General features: G+C 34.7%; 2 protein-coding genes and 1 pseudogene across 2 annotated transcripts; 1 reads left to right on the top strand and 2 right to left on the bottom strand.

Moving 5' to 3' along the window:
• Positions 1–862: 862 nt before the first annotated feature.
• Positions 863–3,481, bottom strand: LOC112280542 (F-box/kelch-repeat protein OR23). Its single transcript, XM_024516139.3, has 2 exons — positions 1,664–3,481; positions 863–1,491 (listed from the first exon to the last, which is right to left on the bottom strand). The coding sequence occupies exons 1-2, from the start codon at positions 2,644–2,646 to the stop codon at positions 1,200–1,202; spliced, it is 1,275 nt and encodes a 424-aa protein (XP_024371907.1). The 5' UTR covers positions 2,647–3,481; the 3' UTR covers positions 863–1,199.
• Positions 3,482–5,645: 2,164 nt separating this feature from the next.
• Positions 5,646–8,413, top strand: LOC112279433 (uncharacterized). Its single transcript, XM_024513857.3, has 6 exons — positions 5,646–6,008; positions 6,191–6,329; positions 6,471–6,551; positions 6,729–6,871; positions 7,113–7,370; positions 7,829–8,413. Exons 1-6 carry the CDS (start codon positions 5,967–5,969, stop codon positions 8,141–8,143), a joined length of 978 nt encoding a protein of 325 aa, XP_024369625.1. The 5' UTR covers positions 5,646–5,966; the 3' UTR covers positions 8,144–8,413.
• Positions 8,414–10,038: 1,625 nt separating this feature from the next.
• On the bottom strand, positions 10,039–18,996 carry LOC112279853 (large ribosomal subunit protein uL5-like; annotated as a pseudogene).
• Between the last annotated feature and the right edge of the window lie 541 nt (positions 18,997–19,537).

Genomic DNA, 19,537 nt, shown 5'->3' with positions numbered 1-19,537 from the left:
GCCAATAGAGTCGTACATTCTGATACCGCACATTCTCCTAGTTAACGTACCCAACGCGATTTAATTCCAAGAACCTCACAAATGTCTAAGTAATACTTCCACTTGATCTGAAGTTGGCTTGTATTGAAATAAACCCTCCATACATCTCAACTGTTTAATCTTCACACGAAACAAGCGTTCAGGTGTACCAGTTGATGCTGCTGCTTGATCACACCAAACTGGTCAAGGCACCAGTTGCCAACACTCAAGGCATGCATTAAACTGCCTTCAATTTGTGTGTGAGGGGGCATCTCCTCTTTGATCAACCCACATACATTTTCCGAAACCTGTTGTGCCTCATCCCCAATATTATGCTCAATCAGTTATTGTATTTTCATTGTTAAGAAACTTGAAACAGATAGTCAAATTCGTTTTCACTATATTTAAGTTGCCTATAGTTCAAAATCAACAGCTTATGCATCAACTTGATGCAACAACGAGTCCAAAATCCTTGAGATTTTTTATAAAAAATGTAGCTATTAAAGAATTGAAAATCTAAAGACCAACATAAGTTCTGGGCTGCAGGAGTCGCAATTAAAAGAAACCAAGAGGGCTGTCTAGTTGAAATGAATGGTTTTGGGTCTTGGGATGTGTGGGCTGTGAGAGCTGCAAGTACGGCTGCTGGTTTGATGCAAGAGATGGTTAGAGCCTACGAGCAAACGCTTGCGATGCCTAAGCATTTATATGCAACCACAACAACTCATACAATACCTGATATGAGGATAACAAACTTTAAAAAATCAGACGCAGAAATAAAATCACAGAATGTGCTCTCAATAAATTCCACACTTCTAAGACTCGACCCATACGTGTCGTTCATAAGTTCAGCGATAAATCCCAACAATTTACAAAGATTATGAAAAACATCCCCTCCGAAATTGAGTGATGTAACTGTCTTTTAAGAAATGTGCACTACGCGCCCACAAGTCTTGGAACACCTTTCTAATGACATACAACTGTACAGAAATCAGTACAACAATATAATCTCATGAATGGAATCCATGTGCATCGTACACTGTACAAGACCGATGCCACCTCGCTCCACAGTTAAGGAACAACAAAGATACCAATAAGCCTTTGGGTCCTGAATTGCATGATCCTAAAATTCCACCGAACCTGGAAACTTGGTGCGTTGGGTCCTTGAGCCATTAAATTCTAGCTTACAGCCTCAATATACACACAACTCCCCAAGAAATATTGTGCCGTGCGGTTTTGGCCAGAAGAGGACGAGTCATCACGAACCGCCAAACACGATCCTTAGGGTCATATACTTGAAACACTATCGATCCTCTTTTCTTCGGTGTCCGCTTAGCGTCGTTAAATTCCAGCACCGGGCCACCAGGGATCACATACAACTCTCCACCCAGAGGGACAAGCCGACACGATGCCTCTGCTAGAACTGTGCTTGGTAATTGTGCTTCGCGGATCCATCGATTCGCTGCAACATCGTACCTGAACAAAACAATGCCTTGAAATTAGTTATTAGAATTCAGTACGCTTATACCCTGTGTTAGGCACGAGCTCGGAAATCTATGTGTGCAACTCACATCTTGCATGTTGTGGCAGGATTCGAATTTCGTACAAATAGGTTGCAAAAGTAAAGAAAAGGATCAAATTGCAGAACCTGTAAATTGCAGAGCCATCCAACATGAACACATTGTCAGGCTCCCCCTTCGAACCACTCAGGACAGCCACCTTCCCCAACCTCCTCCTCTCTCCTTCCTCCCACATTGGCTTCAACACCCTCCACTCCCCGGTCTTCAAGTCCATAATCTCACCGTCGGAATAATACTCATCCACAGGCAATATACCAGCAATAGTCCGGGAGCCACCGTAACCTCCGATGACCCAAAATTCATCCGCCAATACAAACCCTACACACCCAGCTCGAATGTTTTGCAAGCTCTGCAATGGAGACCATCGATCGTGCAAAAGATCATATCTTTCCACGGAAGAGAGGCGACTCCCTCCTGCTGCAAATTGAGCGTGACGTGAACCACCTCCTGCCACAAACACGGCGTCTTCCCAGACTCCGCAGGCGAAGCTTCCCCTAGGAGTGCGCATACCTGTGAGACGATCCCACCTCGAAGTTATGGGGTCATACCGATATACGGCTGAAGATGGTAATGGTCGATCCATGGGGAAGCTTCGAGCATCATAGAGAGACCCTCCAATCACCAAGAGAGAATTTCCCAGCGAAACACACTCGAAATTGGTAAGCCCATAAGTGAAGGGTTCCGACGGCATTGGAGGCAGGAGGCTCCACAATTGCGACCGAGGATCGAACAATTCCCCTTGCGTGATGGAGGGGTCATCACGAAACAGACACATGATTTCTTCGCATTTATTCCACCGTTTTCTAATCTCGAACAAGGCTTTCCCTGAGAACACCCCATTCCATGCCTTACACACCGCTTTCAACGTACTATGCTGCCACAAGGGGAGGCATGCAAGACATAGGCAAGCCAGGTCGTTCGGCAGGCCAGGAATTATGCAAATTTCACCTTCTCCGATTCCATTTCCCATAGAGAAGTTTAACGGTAGCTCAGAACTTGAAGTCGACGGCCCTGCTCCTTCCCACTTGCTCCCTTCGCCGAAACCCGACATGACATCCCCTCGCCCTTCACCCAATCCCCCCCCCCCCCTAAACCCCTGTTACACACCACCACGAATTGCACCTAATTTGTACAAATCAGTTATCATAACCATCCCCCAATCTCCGTCCTCATCGCTTCCGCATAACCCCAGACACCTCAAAATACAATCCTCCCTCCCATTACCTTAATTCACCAACTCAGACCCAAAATATCCAATCACCACTAGCACCCGCCATCCCATTTCCACTTGTAGCGTCTCCAACACACAATCTCATATCGCACTCACAAAACGCCAAACATCCCACACTTCCATCAAATCACCTTCCAATCACCACTCGCATTCCACCCTCAATCCTCGACCAAAAGTCGCAAAATTCCACAATCACTCTCAATTGCATCTACAATTCCAAAATTGTACTTTCGCGCACAAGAGGGGATGCAGTAGGGGCCTGCCTGCGGTGAAGATTGAAACCCTAAGCAGGCAGGCAAGGCAGAGCAGCTGCACCCCTAGCGCCTTCCGTCTCCTGAGCCCTCCCTTCCTAAATGATCAATTTCCTAGGGTGCCTGAATCTGTTCCTTCCTCGGCTGTTTCCTGCACTGTTTTGATGCTGCCTGCTCAGGAATCGGCTGTGTCACTTCTCTGGATCGTTCAGGCGGCTTTTGGACGCTCGGGCTTAACTCTCCTCTTCCACCTGTTACTGCCTTGTTTGTGGGACCCAGCAGAATCTGTGCAGGATGATCGTGTCCCCATTTTATGATGCGTGACGTACGAATGCGGTTGAGACAAGACGATAGGGCGACGGATCTCATGGATGCACTACAGCTACTGATCGTTGCATTGAAGCTGCCTATGTTTATTGACACCTGAACATCCCACGAACTCATTCTAACCAACAGGTAAGAAAAGACTTTTGTAACAGAATGCGTTTCACTAAGTTTCCACATCTCTCCTCATGTCAGTGCTAAATTGCGCCACATTTGTGGTATGGCATGGCAGCTGCTCTTGCTAACCTGTTTCTATGACTCATGCATACAAACTGCTATTTGTGCCCAACGTTCATTACAAACTTCATTTTACAATGCGCATTTAGGAAGGTGCAAGATTTCTTATCACTACAACTGTTACACCATTCTGAACTATGCATGCCCAATAAATGTGTATTGCGCAATTCGACTTATCAGGGTTGCCAATTCTATTTGGGTGCACTCACCATATTCAGCAAGAATCTAACAGTCAGTCACAACAAAATAAACATGTTCACCATGGAACTTATCAAATCCCATTACAGAAATTTCAGTTCAAGTGTAATCAAGTGTGTATTCTGCATGCTCAGTACGAAAGAACCTCCAAACTGCTCGACAAACTCTGCTCGACAGAGTGAAATTGTGAACCTACGAGCTAGCACTTACATTAAATCATCCAAAGACCGCGATGAGCTGACAGTTGCAGAAGAATCTATTGTGCATGTAGTCACTCCGAACTCTTGAGCAAATTTCGAAGTGGACTTTCACGATATACAGTGACAGTCATAACTGAGTAAGAATTCAGTTTGGTCTAAGTGAAAAATGCATCTTCTAAAAATGACAGCATAAATTGGAAAATTATATTTGCACAATGAACGAAGTAAATTGTATTGAAAATGAACATGAATTTAGGTCTCAAAGTTCAGTTATCATCACTACAGTCTGCTATTAGTCCTAATTGCAATTCTTCCGTATAATCTATTGCATTCATGAGGAGTGATTGAAGCCTAACAATCTTCAATACAAGTCCGTAATTCTAGCATTCTTTTTAGGAGAAGTTATTTATTGGTTCAAACTACAATTAAGAATTGCCCACAAATGTTTGATCAGATTGAGGTCAAAAGATTGAGTTGGCCACTTGAGAAGAAAAAATCCTTAAGAATTCAACATAAATATGACTTTAATTTTATTAAATCCTACCACTACATGGAAATAATAAGTACATTATTTATCTTTTGAAGTTTACAACATTAATTATTTTTTTAATGATTAATCCCTAATTCAAAAAAATAACAATTTTTCAATTGCTCAAGACATTGTCTAAATTGATATTGCAAATGAATATTAAATCATGAGATATCATCAATGGCCACTACACAATCAAATCCACTACACAATCAAATCCACTACACAATTACTAGCTTAGGACAATAGAAAAGCAACATGCTACATAAAAACATTAACACACAAATTTGAATTTTAACAAGGACTAGCACCAATGGGAGAAATTGGTGCTTTTGGTCAATGAAGCTTGTTAGTATTACAAGTTTTTAGCCTCAAAAATAGGAGCAGTAACGAAAATAAATAAAAACCACAGAGCCCAACTAAAGAAGTTCAACATTAGCCCACTTAAATGGCTTACAGATCCTTTCAAATTTGGTAACAACGCACAAGGACATCCTTCTCAATGAGTCGCATGATACAAAGCAGATACTCCTGCTATGAATCATCATTTCTTCCTTGTTTAGTCGACCGTATTTACTTGATTCAACATACTTTACTGCCCGCATTATGTACCACTGCTCATGAAGTCCTTCCTCAGTAAAGCAGCTAAAGTCACTTACCAATTGCAACGCAACCCACACCACACCCTCCAAGGAAACAGAAAGGTCACGACGAACTTCTAGGGGAAATGACAATACCGACATGAGTGTTAAGACAACACCAATTTACTATACTCGCCATCAGTAGTTGGAACAGAACACGAGCCCTCCATCCTCCACGTCGCAAGTAGTATCCTTGCAGAAGTTGACAAGACTGAAGAGAAACAGTGCAACTATCTAAAAAACAACATTACAGTCATCCATAGTGCCCTTATAATCTGCTTCACCTTTAATCTGGACCAATTGACTTCCTCGGAACCCCATTACCTTAGAACCACCTGCATCAACAATCGTCATCACTGTCGTCACATGTATTCGGGATAAACGCCGAGAAAAGCTAATAATTACGCAGGAAAGTTGCTCATACTCTGCAGCTCGTACCTGCTGCGTAAGTAGCACATTCCCGAGGTGCATGAATTGAATAAACTGTGGCGTCAAAACGCTCAGAATCTAAACTTGCAAATCCATTCAATGCAGAACCAGCTACCAGAACCATCCCCATCTCTGTTGCCGCATGTATCTGGGGTCTATGCTGTAATCAGTCGGTAATTACTCAGGATTGTGGCTTTTGCTCTGCAGCTCGTCGTTTCTGCTTCTGAAACTCTTCGCTAGGGTCCATAAATTGAACTGTGGCGTGAGAGCGCTTAATCACGCAGTTCTTGGCCTTTGAGCAGCAGGCGACGAGATTGGCCTCCGAGGAATCATGGTGAAGGTTGTGAAGGTTTACGAATTTGGGGGACCTGAGGTAGGTTTGCATCCCCTGGTTGCAACTTGAATCGTCTGTACACATTTGTTCTACTTTACTTGAACTTTTTCACTTTGAAGCGATGGAAGATTGTAGCCGTGGGTTTCTTGCAGAGCTCGATTGGGCTATGTAGCATGCAAGGTTCATTCTCTCTGAAGGCCTTCATGGCTGTGTGTGAACAGAAACTCCAATTCGAGGATGTGGAGCTTGGAAAACCCGGCCCTAAACAAGCAAGGGTAAAGCATGCCGCAGTAGGCTTGAACATGATCGATACGTATTTTAGAAGAGGCCAGTACAAGGCGGATCTCCCCTTTGTTCCAGGTATGAATCATTTTTGCTCTTGAGTGTTACCTTTGGTCATTGTTGTTGGTGGTTCCATCAAATATCCCGTCTTGTTACTCTTCTTCGTAATGTGCAACAAATTGACGACGATTGAACGGATCCGTTGGTTGTCGCATCCAGGAATGGAGGGTGCCGGTACGGTGGAAGAAGTTGGATCCGAGGTCACAGATGTAGGAGTCGGAGACAGAGTGTGCTATGCAGGTACAGCAGTGGGTTCAGCCTCGTAACATGCTGCACATGAAGTTGTTTACCATTGTCGAGCAGATGCATCAATCCGTTGTGAATCACTATTGCTGTGTTGTAACGATTGATTGAGTTTGTGTGCACTCAACTTAAGATTAGCGGGTTTGGAACTTGTGGATATATCTATTCATACAGGAGTAATGGGGTCGTATGTCGAAGAGAAGTTGATCGATGCGGAGAAACTGGTGAAAATACCTGACGGAATTGAGTTCACCGTTGCTGCTGCTCTTATCCTGAAAGGAATGACAACTCAAGTTCTCCTCCGCAAAGTTTTCAAGGTCTCAATATTTGGGGAGTTTCTATGGGCGAGGTCCTGTGTTTGGGCTGAATGGAGAATACATGAACTTAAGTTTCTGATGCGGTTGTGACAACTCACAATGATGTCCACTTGGTTAGGAGGATGCAGTTTCGTGAATGTTTTGTATTTCTGTGGTTGATCTGCATGGTTTTCGGGGTTTCGTGAAGTTTGAAATCGTCTGTCTATTGACTCGTGGTGGATTTTGCGGACTGATTGGTCAGGTTGAAAGCGGGCACACAATCGTTGTTCATGCAGCCGCTGGTGGAGTTGGATCACTCATGGTGCAGTGGGCCAGCAGCATAGGTGCAACTGTGATTGCATGCGTGTCCAATGAAGAGAAAGGAAAGCAAGCAACGGCGGATGGCGCACAGCACGTGATTGTGTACTCCGACAATAATCTTGTGGAGAGAGTGAAGGAAATTACAAAAGGAGTGGGTGTCCCCGTTGTATACGACTCGGTCGGCAAGGATACGTTTCAGGTTTAGCACCCGCTGAAAACCATCGGGAGCATTGAATTGGAAGTTCGGTTTCTCGCGCGCTTGTGAGACTGGTCCAGTGTGGTGTGGATGTAGGGTTTTGGGCGTATGCAGAGTGTAAGAAACGTGTGCGCGACATGTATGAAGGAGATGTGGAGGTTCAAGCGTGTTCGTGAGTTGGTGTCAGATGAAATGAAGCCACAGAAATGCGAGGTGTAAAGCTGTGATAATGAGGGATGTTTTGAGTAACAAAACGTGTTCGTAGTCGTGAATCTGAGTGCTTCATCACAGGGGACTGGGAAATGGGACATTCTTAGTGATTTGGCGTGGTTGGTAGTGTGTCCTGAACTAGTCGTTCGAATTCATGCGTCCGCTTTGTCTGCGTATATTGCAACAGAGACGTGGAGAATCGGATGATATTATCCCATCTAACTGGGTTGTCTGTTGTTGTACTTGTACAGGCATCGTTGGAATGCTTGGCTTACCGAGGAATGCTTGTTTTGTACGGGCAAGCCTCAGGCCCTCCAGAGCCTATCCCTGTTACTGCCATAGCGTCAAAGTCGCTGTTTATCAGCAGGCCGTCGTTGATGCATTACATCATGACTCGAAAGGAACTTGAGGAGATTGCAGGTGATTTGTTTGCAAATGTTGCAAATGGAGTACTGAAAGTCCGGGTGCACGCAATCTATCCCCTGTCACAAGCTGCCAAAGCGCATGAAGATCTTGAAGGGCGTAAAACAACAGGATCTACAGTTTTTGTACCCGACAGTGTGTAGTGATTAGTATGAACACTACAACCAGATTGTGTACGTCCACCACCACGAAGGGCTGAGCATGCGCAAGAACGTTCTACGTGCATCGGAGCAATGCGTGCAGAAATAACATTACTGTAATCTCTACCGCTTACGTCCTTGTGGTGTATCTCCTCCGTTATTTAGACGCTCACGTTTATACGTATATACGAATACATATCTATTTATGCGTGAATATAGAAAAATGAACTACGCATCGGAATGAAATGTCTAATGCTATGTTATTTTGTGTTATGAAGTTTTGTTACATTTTTTTTTTCTTTTTTTTTTCTTTTTTTCTTTTTTTTTTTAACATGCGTAGTGGTGCGTAAAGTGACATTAGAATTCAAGTTTTAGAATATATAAAAGATTTTATAGAATCATTAATTAGCATATATAAATAAAGTTAAAATTTTGAAAAGGTGTATAATAATGTGATTTTTTAATTATCTAATTTAAATATAAGTAATATTTATCTACTTCAATTATAAAGTAATCAATTTTGGTACCAAATCTTTGCTAAGTTGCATATTCTACATTAGAATAGTCTTTAATATATAACTACTTCATTAGTAGTTCTTATTTCTTTATTAAAATATTATTGAGTATTTTCTTTTGATTGGCACTTTTGTAAAGTTGTGTAGTATATAAAATCTTATAGACTAGCTTCTTAGAAGCTTCATAATCATGGATTTGACTTTATAATTATTTGTAGATGATAATAGATTAAATACTTAGCCAACAAGTTGGCCATGTATTATACATATTAATCACATATTGTACATGTTAGCCACTTTTAGTACAAGTTGATCATGTGACACATATAGTAAAAACTTTCCTTGTATGATAGACATATACTCTAATTTGACATGTATTAGATGACACATAGAATGTTGCTACATAATTACTTTTGTTAAATAGTATATATAGAGGCAAAAATGAGGTTTTTTTCATTCTTGTCAATACTTTTTTTGTGCTTAGTTTTCTTTTAAGAGTCTCTAGTCTTCTTATCTTTAACAATAGTTATTCTAATTTCAACATTATAACTATTTGTAAGTGAATATTTATTCTTTTTTAATAATTCAAGAATATATTGACTCTTTAGTTATTTTTTAATTCATTACTTTAAAAAATTAACAAAAATATACTTCTAATTTTAAATCCTTATCTTTTTTGATTAAAATTAGATTACTTCTGTTTTTCAATAAGACATAAACATATTCAAAATTGTAGATTATCCACTTTTTAAGTGATACTGTTTTTAATTTTTTTTGTGTCTTTAAATTCTCTCTTCTACTTGTCTTCAATGATATTTAATTTTTTTTATTATGATATTATAAAAAATCTTCTTAAAATAGAAATTTTAATAGTACAAATGTAAAAGCAAATAAAGAAGTAAATACTTGTTATGCATTAATTCAACTTACTACCACAAGAAGCTTTTTTTGTTCAATTTGTAATTTGGTATGCACAAATAAAGGAAATGGATAGAAGTTTGCATTTTGAATCAAATATGGATCTTTTCAATACAATGTTCTATCCTTTAGACTCACAAATGTGCTAACTACTTTTTAATATGAATGATATTTTAATTTTTTTTAAAAGATAATTTAGTCATTTATTATATAAATAATATTTTAATGTACTCTAATAATACTAAAAAATATGAATTTTTTATTCATTATATATTACAAAAACTTAGAAATACAAGACTATATTACAAGATGGAAAAGTATATATTTCATAGAATTTACATTGATTTTTTAAGATATATAATTTTAAAGAAAAAATATCACATATATCCCTCAATTCTTGATAATAGCAAATCTATTCCTATATTTTGTGATTTTTGCAAAAATTCCCTTTGAGATGATAATTTATTTAAATCCAATTTTTTTAGTTTGAATTAGAGCCTAAAGTGGCATCTTTCTACACTACTTAGGTCCAACACTAAATAAATGCTTCTTCTTCCATTGTCTTTGCTATTGACTATGATTTGTATGTAAAGATCGACTCAACTTTTCAAAGTATTTACTTATGGGTGATTTTTTGAAAAGTTCTAGACTCAACAAATTTGGATTAAAAGCTAGTGATAACCAAATACTGACAAAAAAATTGTCTCTTTTATATATCTAAAGTAGGCTTCTATGCTATGGTTTGAGACTTGTTTAAAATCACTCTCTTGTATTTAACCTAGAACCACTTCATGATATCTTTCTTGATAATGTGGTATTGAATACCAATGCAAGATTTAGCTTTATATTTTCTTTTGACTTTATAACTTGGGTGCTCAAGAACAATATAAAAGTCTATTTTGTAGATATTAATAGAAGGATTGTACTTGATACCAAGATCAATATGCTCTTAGATTCCAAAATCAAAGCAATCTAATTCATTGAAGTTGCAACATAGAAATTTGTATTTCTTCACCTTTAAACTATTCTCTAACAATTGCATAGTTTTTTTGCCACAAACAATTATGTAGCATGCAATCTTCTTATTACACTTGATTCCAAAAGAGTAGATAATGTACCTTGCTTTAGAGAAGAGAAGACTTTGGCCACTAAGTTGTTCCAACAATTTGAAGCCTTGAATAAGACAATCTCCGCTCTTACCAATAGAGATATTCAGAACTAACTTTTGAACCTTAATCTCTTGTATAAAATTTTGCTATTTTTTTTTTGAAGTCCATGGTTGTAGAACTATTGCTATTATAGGAAAAGACAATGGCAAATGATGTAGTTATAAAAAAAAAACTAATCTTATTCAAAGCTTTCATCCCTGATCCCAGCTATTTTTACTCAAAAGTACAATAAACTTTTGTTGTTTAGATAGGTTTGAACATCTAAACTATCAAGGACCTTCTACAGTGCAAATAGATTTCTTTTGAGTTCAAGTTCTTGCATTTTTAATATCAATTAGAATTCTTTTATATATATATATATATATATATATATATTGAGCTGAAATTTCATCTTCACATGTTTATGTGCAAGAAAGAATTACAATCTTTCAAGTGATTGATGTTGTAGTGCAATGCAAGCTTATTGCAAAAGTAGCAGCTTAGCAATTAGTTCTTGAAATTAAATTCTTGACATTCAATTATACCATTTTTGTTGGATAGGCAAATTTTCTTTTCTTTTTTATAATCCAAACTTGTCTAATATAATGCAAGTTCAGTATTCTTCTTAAAACTACTATTAATTACAAGTAGATTTTTAACCAAAGAATTTCTTTTATAATAATTTCTATGTCAAACTACTAATATTACTAATATAATTGTTACAAAAAATTCACATACTTGTTTTCAAGTATAATTAAACACTATTCTAAATACATAAGAAAGGTTAAATGTGCAATAAATATTTTTCCAACTTTGTATTATTTTTTCTGAGCCTAGTTATAAAAAAGTTGTGATGAAGTAGTTTTATTGGGACTTGAGATATGAAAAAGATGTTTTGTCTAGCTACGGGCCTTAAAATATACAAATAAATTTTGTGGCATTAGCCTTCATTTAAGCTAAGTAGAAGCATTTTTAAACTTTACTATATTTAAGATTTGGATTTAATAGATTGTTTGGATAGTTTTATTGTCAAGCACAAATGACTTGTCTTGTTGGTTTCTAATTACAAGTATTTTTTGCTACTATTGCTAATTGATTCAATTATAACCTGAGAAAAATGAATGATGAAGAGATTTGCAAGTACACTATTGTTGAAAAAGTCCTATGCTTCTACATTGCAAAGCTTCTACAACTTTAATTTTTGGATTTAATAGATGAATGCCTTGATATAGCTAATAATATAAGAAATCAACAATACTAAAAAATCTACAAAGGCAATGAAAAAGGGGGCTTTTATTTAGTAAGGGACGTAGATAATTTAAAATAGTACAATTTTGAGCTTAAGTTCAAACTTAAAAAAATTGTAATTATATAGATTATTATTCTAAAAGCTATTTTTGCATTTATTACAAAATATAAAGATATTTTTTTTTATTATCAAGAATTGAGCAATATACTTGATATTTTAAAAAAATTTATAAACATCTTTGGATTTTTTTTTTTTATTTTAAATAATAATCTTATGATGGATCCTAAGAAAGTTCAAACTATCATAGATTAAAAGATTTCAAAAATTAATAAGAGACACCAAATATTTTTTAGAATTTATTAATTACTATTAGATATTTATCAAAAATAATTCTCAAACTGTAGCTTTGTTTATAAATTTGACTTGTAAAGTCAATCTTAAGTAGAATAAAGAAATTAAAAAAATATTTGAAGCTTAACAATAGTTTTTAAAATAGGACCAATCTTGTATCATGTTGATTTTTTTAATATATTTTTTATGGAAATAGATGCATTGGACTTTGCCTTAGATGTAGTATTGCAAAAAATAAAAGAAAATAGTATGCTTCTTCTTATAGCTTTTTATTCAAAAACAATTTCAGTAACAAAGATCAATTATAAGTTCAATAATAAAGAATTTTTTGCAATTGTGGATTTTGAAATTATGTGATATTTTTTTAAGATAAAAAATTCCTTGTTATCAATCTTATCAACTTTTTCAATTATTACCTATATCAAAACAACCATGGTTATATACTTTTATAGATTTTATTACAATTCTTTATATTTTAAGTTCTTATGATTCTATGTTTATAATAATAGGTCATTTTATTAAGATAATTTAATTTATACTATATATAAAAACTATTACATATGAAGAAACAAATAGATTTTTTTTAATAAGTTTTGAAATAAAACTAAAGACTAAAAAAAAATTCATTCTTGCTTCCATATATATTATCTAATTAAGAGCTATGTGGCAATGTTTTATAGAACCTCCAACACATGTTGATTTTATTAGACACATGTATCAATTTGCAAGGCAAATTTTTTATATGTATTCTACATAATTAGCCTGTTCCACAAGCTATCAACATGTGTGGCACATGTTTAATTTATTGACCAAATTTCTAACCTATCAATCAACTACAAACACATATAAAGTCAAAATTATGTCTATAAATCCTCTAAGAAGCTACTCTAAAAGATATTATGAATAAATCTACATTTACTTACTTCTATTTAATCATATATGTAATTGTTGGATTAAATATTTATATCTATGATACTATCATAGATTATTGAGGAATCTTATATCAAATTGAAATACTCAATTTTATCTAGGTTTTAAATGAATATTTTTATGTTATCTACAAAGATCTATGAAGATCCATTTTATGTCTTATGTAGTTTTTTTAAGCCATATAAGTTAATGGATATACTAATAGAAGACAGATGCAATATTTTTCTTTAAGAATAGATAATAATCAAGAATTTGAGGTAGAAGAGGTCTTAGATTTAAAGCAACAATACAATAGGTTAAAATATCTTAAATATTTGTATAAATATAATATTAGTGAATATATATAGAAGCCATCTAAGAATCTTGCAAATGTGACAAAGAAGGTTGATGTTTTTCATTGACAATATCTATTAAAATCAAAATAAAACTAAAATAATTTTTTGCTATAAAATAAAAAAAATTCATTAAGTATTAAATTTTATATTCTATCATTATTTATAATTATTTTATATTTTTATCATTAAAAAGATTAAAAATAAACAATTAAATATAAAATTATATTTTTCTATTTGATATTTTATATCAAATAGTAAGTAATGTCATTGACTTATCTTTCAATACTAATAATTATTAAAATAAGAAGTAGAATTATATAAAAATAGATAATCTAAATAATATCAAATAATTTTTTTTAAAAGCTTTATAAATATATATATGATTTTACAAGTATTTGTAGGTAATTGGTAGATTAATAACTTGGCTAACAAATTGGCTATATATTGCATATATTCAGCATTTATTTTACAAATTATCCTTCTATTACTTATGTTGACTATTTGTTTATAAATTGGCCAAATGTTGTATATATTAGTCACTTCTTATATAAATTGATTATGTGGCTCACAAATTGAAAACTTGCCTTGCAAATTAGAGACATGTCTTAATTGAATACATATTAGATGACCAAAAGAATATTGTCATGTAGCTCCTTGATTTGATAGTATATATGGAGGTAAGAGTGGGACTTTTTTTACTCTTGTCAACGCCTTTCTTATTCTTAGTCTTGTTTTAAGAATCTCTAGTCTTCTTTTCTATAGCAATATTCATTCTAGTTTCAATATTATAATTATCTTTAAGTAAATATTTATTCTTTTTTAATAAAATAAGAATGTACTAATTTTTGGTTGTTTTGTGATTCATGTCTTTGATAGCTAGTAGAACCAAAAATAATTATGTATATAATATTATTCTATTAATGATTTTATCAATGTCATTTAATCAATATCAAAAAAATGCATTGCATTTTCATTGTTGGAAAAAAGACATAATTATCTTAGTAAGAATTTTATATACAATTTTTTTTAAAAAAATAGTAGATAAAACACCTCTATGCCACATAGAACTTTTCTTGCTCTTTGTCCTGATCCGTGTCTCCGAACTGATGAATGTTGTGGTATTGCCCCAGAGCGATATGAATCCAAGTTAACTGTCAAAACAAACATGTGAAAATAGAGAAACGATTTCTTGGAGTTGGGTGAAATTTTCAAATGAATTATTTTGATTGTTTGTTTAACTAATTTGATGCCAAAATCTATAGAAATATGCGATCTGTTCTATTCGGTAACGATTAGGTTGATCCTCTTCTTATTTCATTGTGTGAACATGTCTTGTGAAATAAGAAGAGGATCAACCTAATCGTTACCGAATAGAACAGATAGCATATTTCTGTACATTTTGGCATCAAATTAGTTAAACAAACAATCAAAATAATTCATTTGAAAAACTCACCCAACTCCAAGAAATCGTTTCTCTATTTTCACATGTTTGTTTTGACAGTTAACTTGGATTCATATCGCTCTGGGGCAATACCACAACATTCATCAGTTCGGAGACACGGATCAGGACAAAGAGCAAGAAAAGTTTGAAACGACACAAATGGGTTTTTGCAAAGTTGCAGCCTCTACTTGTGCAAGATTCATACTTGTTCCAACGATGGACGTAGAATCCTGTTGTACAAGTTCATATTGACTGAAATTTATTGCCACAACACCGAGCTAGTCGTCAATGTCTGGCCACTCCTCAGCTCCATGTACAAATGCTCACCAAATATCTACCCAACTATCCTACAATCTGACTGATGCATGCGACCTGACCAGGTATACAGAAGGGGAGCCATCTATAAGATAACACCAGCTCATGGGTTCCATGAATCCCTCTTCGATCGCAATCCCAATACACAACTCCCAAAAACATGTCATGTTCTTCGGTCAGCAGATGTGCTCAAGTGAGTGAACTAGTCCGCAGCAGGAATGATGTGATATTATTATCCCTCTAGGAAAACTAGGGGAAGGTCAGTTTAGCCCCTGCCGTGTAGCCACCGATAGTGACTCAAGCGATCTAACCCATCGTATTTGGCTCAGTTGGCAGGTTGATCACCGTGCTCTTGATCTTAGTCATCATCTGGATGCTGTTGGTGATTCCTTGAGAGGCGATTTCACTGTCTCGAAGAGCCTGGAAGGGAAAGTTATCTGGTCCTCTAGCAGCTGCTGCATTGATTTGAATAGTTCCGGACTTCGTAGCATCACTGACCAGAATTGCTTTGATGATGTCTTTGATGAAGACCCATCCCTGTGTTTCAAATTTAAGAGCTAGGTAAGTGTCACTGCAGGATCGTTCGGCATAATGTCAGTTAAAAAATGAATCCCACGAATGATGAGATTGCCTTCTGGGTGGGGAATAGGTCGCACCTGAAGAGCAAAGTTGTTTGTGTAGCAGTGGTGAATGCCCTCCTCCACGGTCTTGATTCTGATGACGGGGATCACTGGTCGGAAGGGCTCTTTCCACGCGATTCTCATGTCTGGTGTGTCATTGTCAATAAGAAGTGGCCAGATCAAGTTTCCTTCTCTCTTCCTCTCCTGCAGAGCAACATGGGGTGTAAGATTGGGGATTGGAGGAGCAGAAATATCACCGCAGTAAGCTGCTTGCCAAATGCCAACTTCATGAATTGCTAAGGAAAACTATTCCGAATGTGGAGCGTGCCTGATGGAACTTGGCACCCTTGGTCTAAGCATCCTCGACAAGACCTTGGATGAAGTTGGTTGAAGACTAACAACTGGAGTGATTTTACAGTTATCTTCAGGCTATTAGAACTTAGAATCACTTATCACTGTTGAGTACTTAGAATCATTTATCACTGTTGAGTACTTAGAATCATTTATCACTGTTGAATACTTAGTATCATTTATCACTGTTGAGTTCTAATATGGTACCAGAGCATCTTTCTGAGAATCTGCTAGTGTAAATTCTAAAAAAGTAATAATAAACAAATTCAAGACGAAGAGGTTTATTGAAGACATTCTGCAAAGAAATTGGGGCTCTTCTTTCAAATCACAAGCCTTTTTTGCTGGCTGCAAAAATAAAGACAAGTGGCAACCAAGATCCACACAAAAACCATATACAAGAGATCCTCTATACTCCAAAAACAAGCCAAAATCAACATCTTCTTGTCTTTATTGCAAAAAAATGGAACATTTGAGATCTGATTGTTTTTTAAAAAAATAAAAAATTAATGAAAATATTACAATCATTTTATATACTTCTAGAAAACAAAAATCAATATGGAAGGCCAAAGAAGTAGAAGAAATTCCACTCTCCTTCTGTGTGCATGTATACATCATCTAAGCTTTTTATTCCACAAAATTCATCAAACAAGGTGATATCATAGATAATCAATGGTTTGTGGATATAGGTTTCATTCATCATTTAATACATACCAAACAAAATTTTATCAAATTTAAATGACTCTCAGCTCATAAGCACAATATTCATCTTCATAATGATACTATTCTTTCAAATTTTTGATAAGGAGTGGTTGAAATTGATTTAATTAATAAGACTCTTCTTTGCCTTACCAACACTCTATATATTCTTAATTTTTACAAAAAATTATTTTCTATCTATAAATATAATCAACAAGGTAATGGACAACTTATTAAAAATTTAACTTGCCACTTCTTAGATCATCATTATTTTCTATGTACCAATTGTCTTCTTTTAGACAATCTCTATTTATTTAGTAAATCAACTACTTCTTCTTTTCATGTAGCCTCCTTATCACTTACTTTGATTGCAAGTCTTAAAAATATTGAACAACAAAAGCTCTGCCACTACAATCAACAAATTACAAATCATGATGTGGATATGCTTACAAAGTCCAAAAATCAACTAAACTAAGAAAAATTGGCCCATCTTTGGCATCATTGACTAGGCGAGATAATTTTTTAAAATCTTAAACAACTCACTTAATATAAGGGAATCACAGGCTTGCCTCTCAAACATGTTTTTTTTCATATGTATTCAACTTATCTTCATGGCAAACAAATAATCAAAAGTTTTTTAAAGCCACCATTTTTTGATTCACTCTACTTCTTGACCTCATTCATTCAAATTTAAGTGAAAGGATATTCTTACTTATATTTTTTGGTTTTGAATATATTACTTTGATCAATAATTATTCATATTATATAATTTTTTGACTTCTTTGATACAAAAATAAATATTTAGAATTTTTAAAAATTTTCTATGCATGGATAGAAAAACAAGTAGGTTATATTCTACAAATATTGTCTTTTAATCAAGGAGGAGAAAACCTCTCTTTTGACTTTAATTAATATCTATCTTTACATGGAATATAACAAAAATTAATAATTTTTTATATTTCAAGATAAAATAGTGTTGCAAAAAGAAAAAAAAATCAAACATTACTTAATATTGCCTAATGTATGCTTTACAAAGTACAATTTTCAAACCATATTAGAGAATTAGTCATATATGCCACTTATTTCTAAAATCAAAGTCTTACAAAAGCTATCTTTTGCAACAAGTCTTTATTTGAGCTATGGCACAATTTATAAATCAAATATATTTTTATCATTGAGTGTTTGGTAGCAAATGCTTTGTCAAAATCTTAGATGCACTTTGGATAAAATTTGATCTTAAAATAAATGATGGCATCTTTTTGAGCTGTATTTCTATTAATAAAGAATATAAACTTTAAAATATCATTACCAAAATTATAATTATTTATTAAGTTGTTATATTTTTTAAAGATCTTCTAATTACTTTATCTTCAATAAACATATAATCTTCTTCGACTATACTAGAGGCTCTACTTTTATACAATCATAGTTTGACTCTTATATAGATACTCACCTTATTACTTATCCTTGCCTATGTTTCTTTTCAACAATCTAAATTTGGTGGTGCAAAGCCTTATTATTCGCTTCTTCTTTTGTTCCAATATACAATGAATTCTAATCAATAGCCTTGCAACCTTCAAAGTTTATAATTAAATTTAAGTCCAAGCCAACATTTCTATACTATCTCAATTCTTTGGCTAGTTTATCCAACCATCGTCACTATATTTTGAATATTCTTTCAAGCATCAATCTCATGGATTACTTAGACTATTATGTGTAGTAGTAACAAAGTCCATTGCTCCCTCTTCTTATCATCTCTGCTAGCAAATCAATCTTGATTTGCTAAGCTCATTGTCCTACTACTTGGTTCTCTTGTTAGACTTTTTTGTCTTAATTAGCCTTCTTTTACCACCTTTGCTATTGGCCCACTCCACCACACTCATTGTGGTGCACCTTCTTGCTCATTCTTGTCAACCTGCCTTACTAATCTCATTGTAGTCTTACCTATTGAATCACTTATTTTAGCTAGACCTACCTTTGCCACCATATTGCTATCTTTTTTATTTCAATTGTATTAACTTACTTTCATTGTTGTCATTGCCTTGTACTTTGCAACACATATCTTTCTACACTATGAAGAATGTTGTCCTTTCAAGAAGTTCTATAGAAAATTATAACTCAAATTTGATGTGTTATTAATTATCTCCATGCCAAATTTTTTTTAAGTATGTATATCTTATTTATCTTAATTATTATTCCACTAGAACCAACATCATATAAAAAATCATTGGTGTCTTTTAAAACCACTCAATAAAAATAAGCCACAGCCAATAAATTGAATTCTCATGTTGCGAAAGGTACTTAGATATTTACTAATTTATTTGTTCATTATCAACCAATCACCTACAAATGGGTGTTCAAAATAAAACTCAAAAGTACTAGAAAAGTTGAAAGATTTAAAGCTCAACTTGTAGTTCTTGGTTTCAACCAAATCCATAGACTTGACTATATTGATATCTTCTTTTTAGTAGTATGCATTTAATTCATTTGTCTCATATCAGCTATTATTATTCAATATAATCTTCACA

The sequence above is a fragment of the Physcomitrium patens genome, chromosome 3 (assembly GCF_059467195.1).
Source record: "Physcomitrium patens ecotype Gransden chromosome 3, ASM5946719v1, whole genome shotgun sequence".
NCBI lineage: Eukaryota > Viridiplantae > Streptophyta > Bryopsida > Funariales > Funariaceae > Physcomitrium > Physcomitrium patens.
The sequence above is the reverse complement of the archived record's forward strand: the minus strand, read 5'-3'. Positions and strand labels throughout refer to the sequence as shown.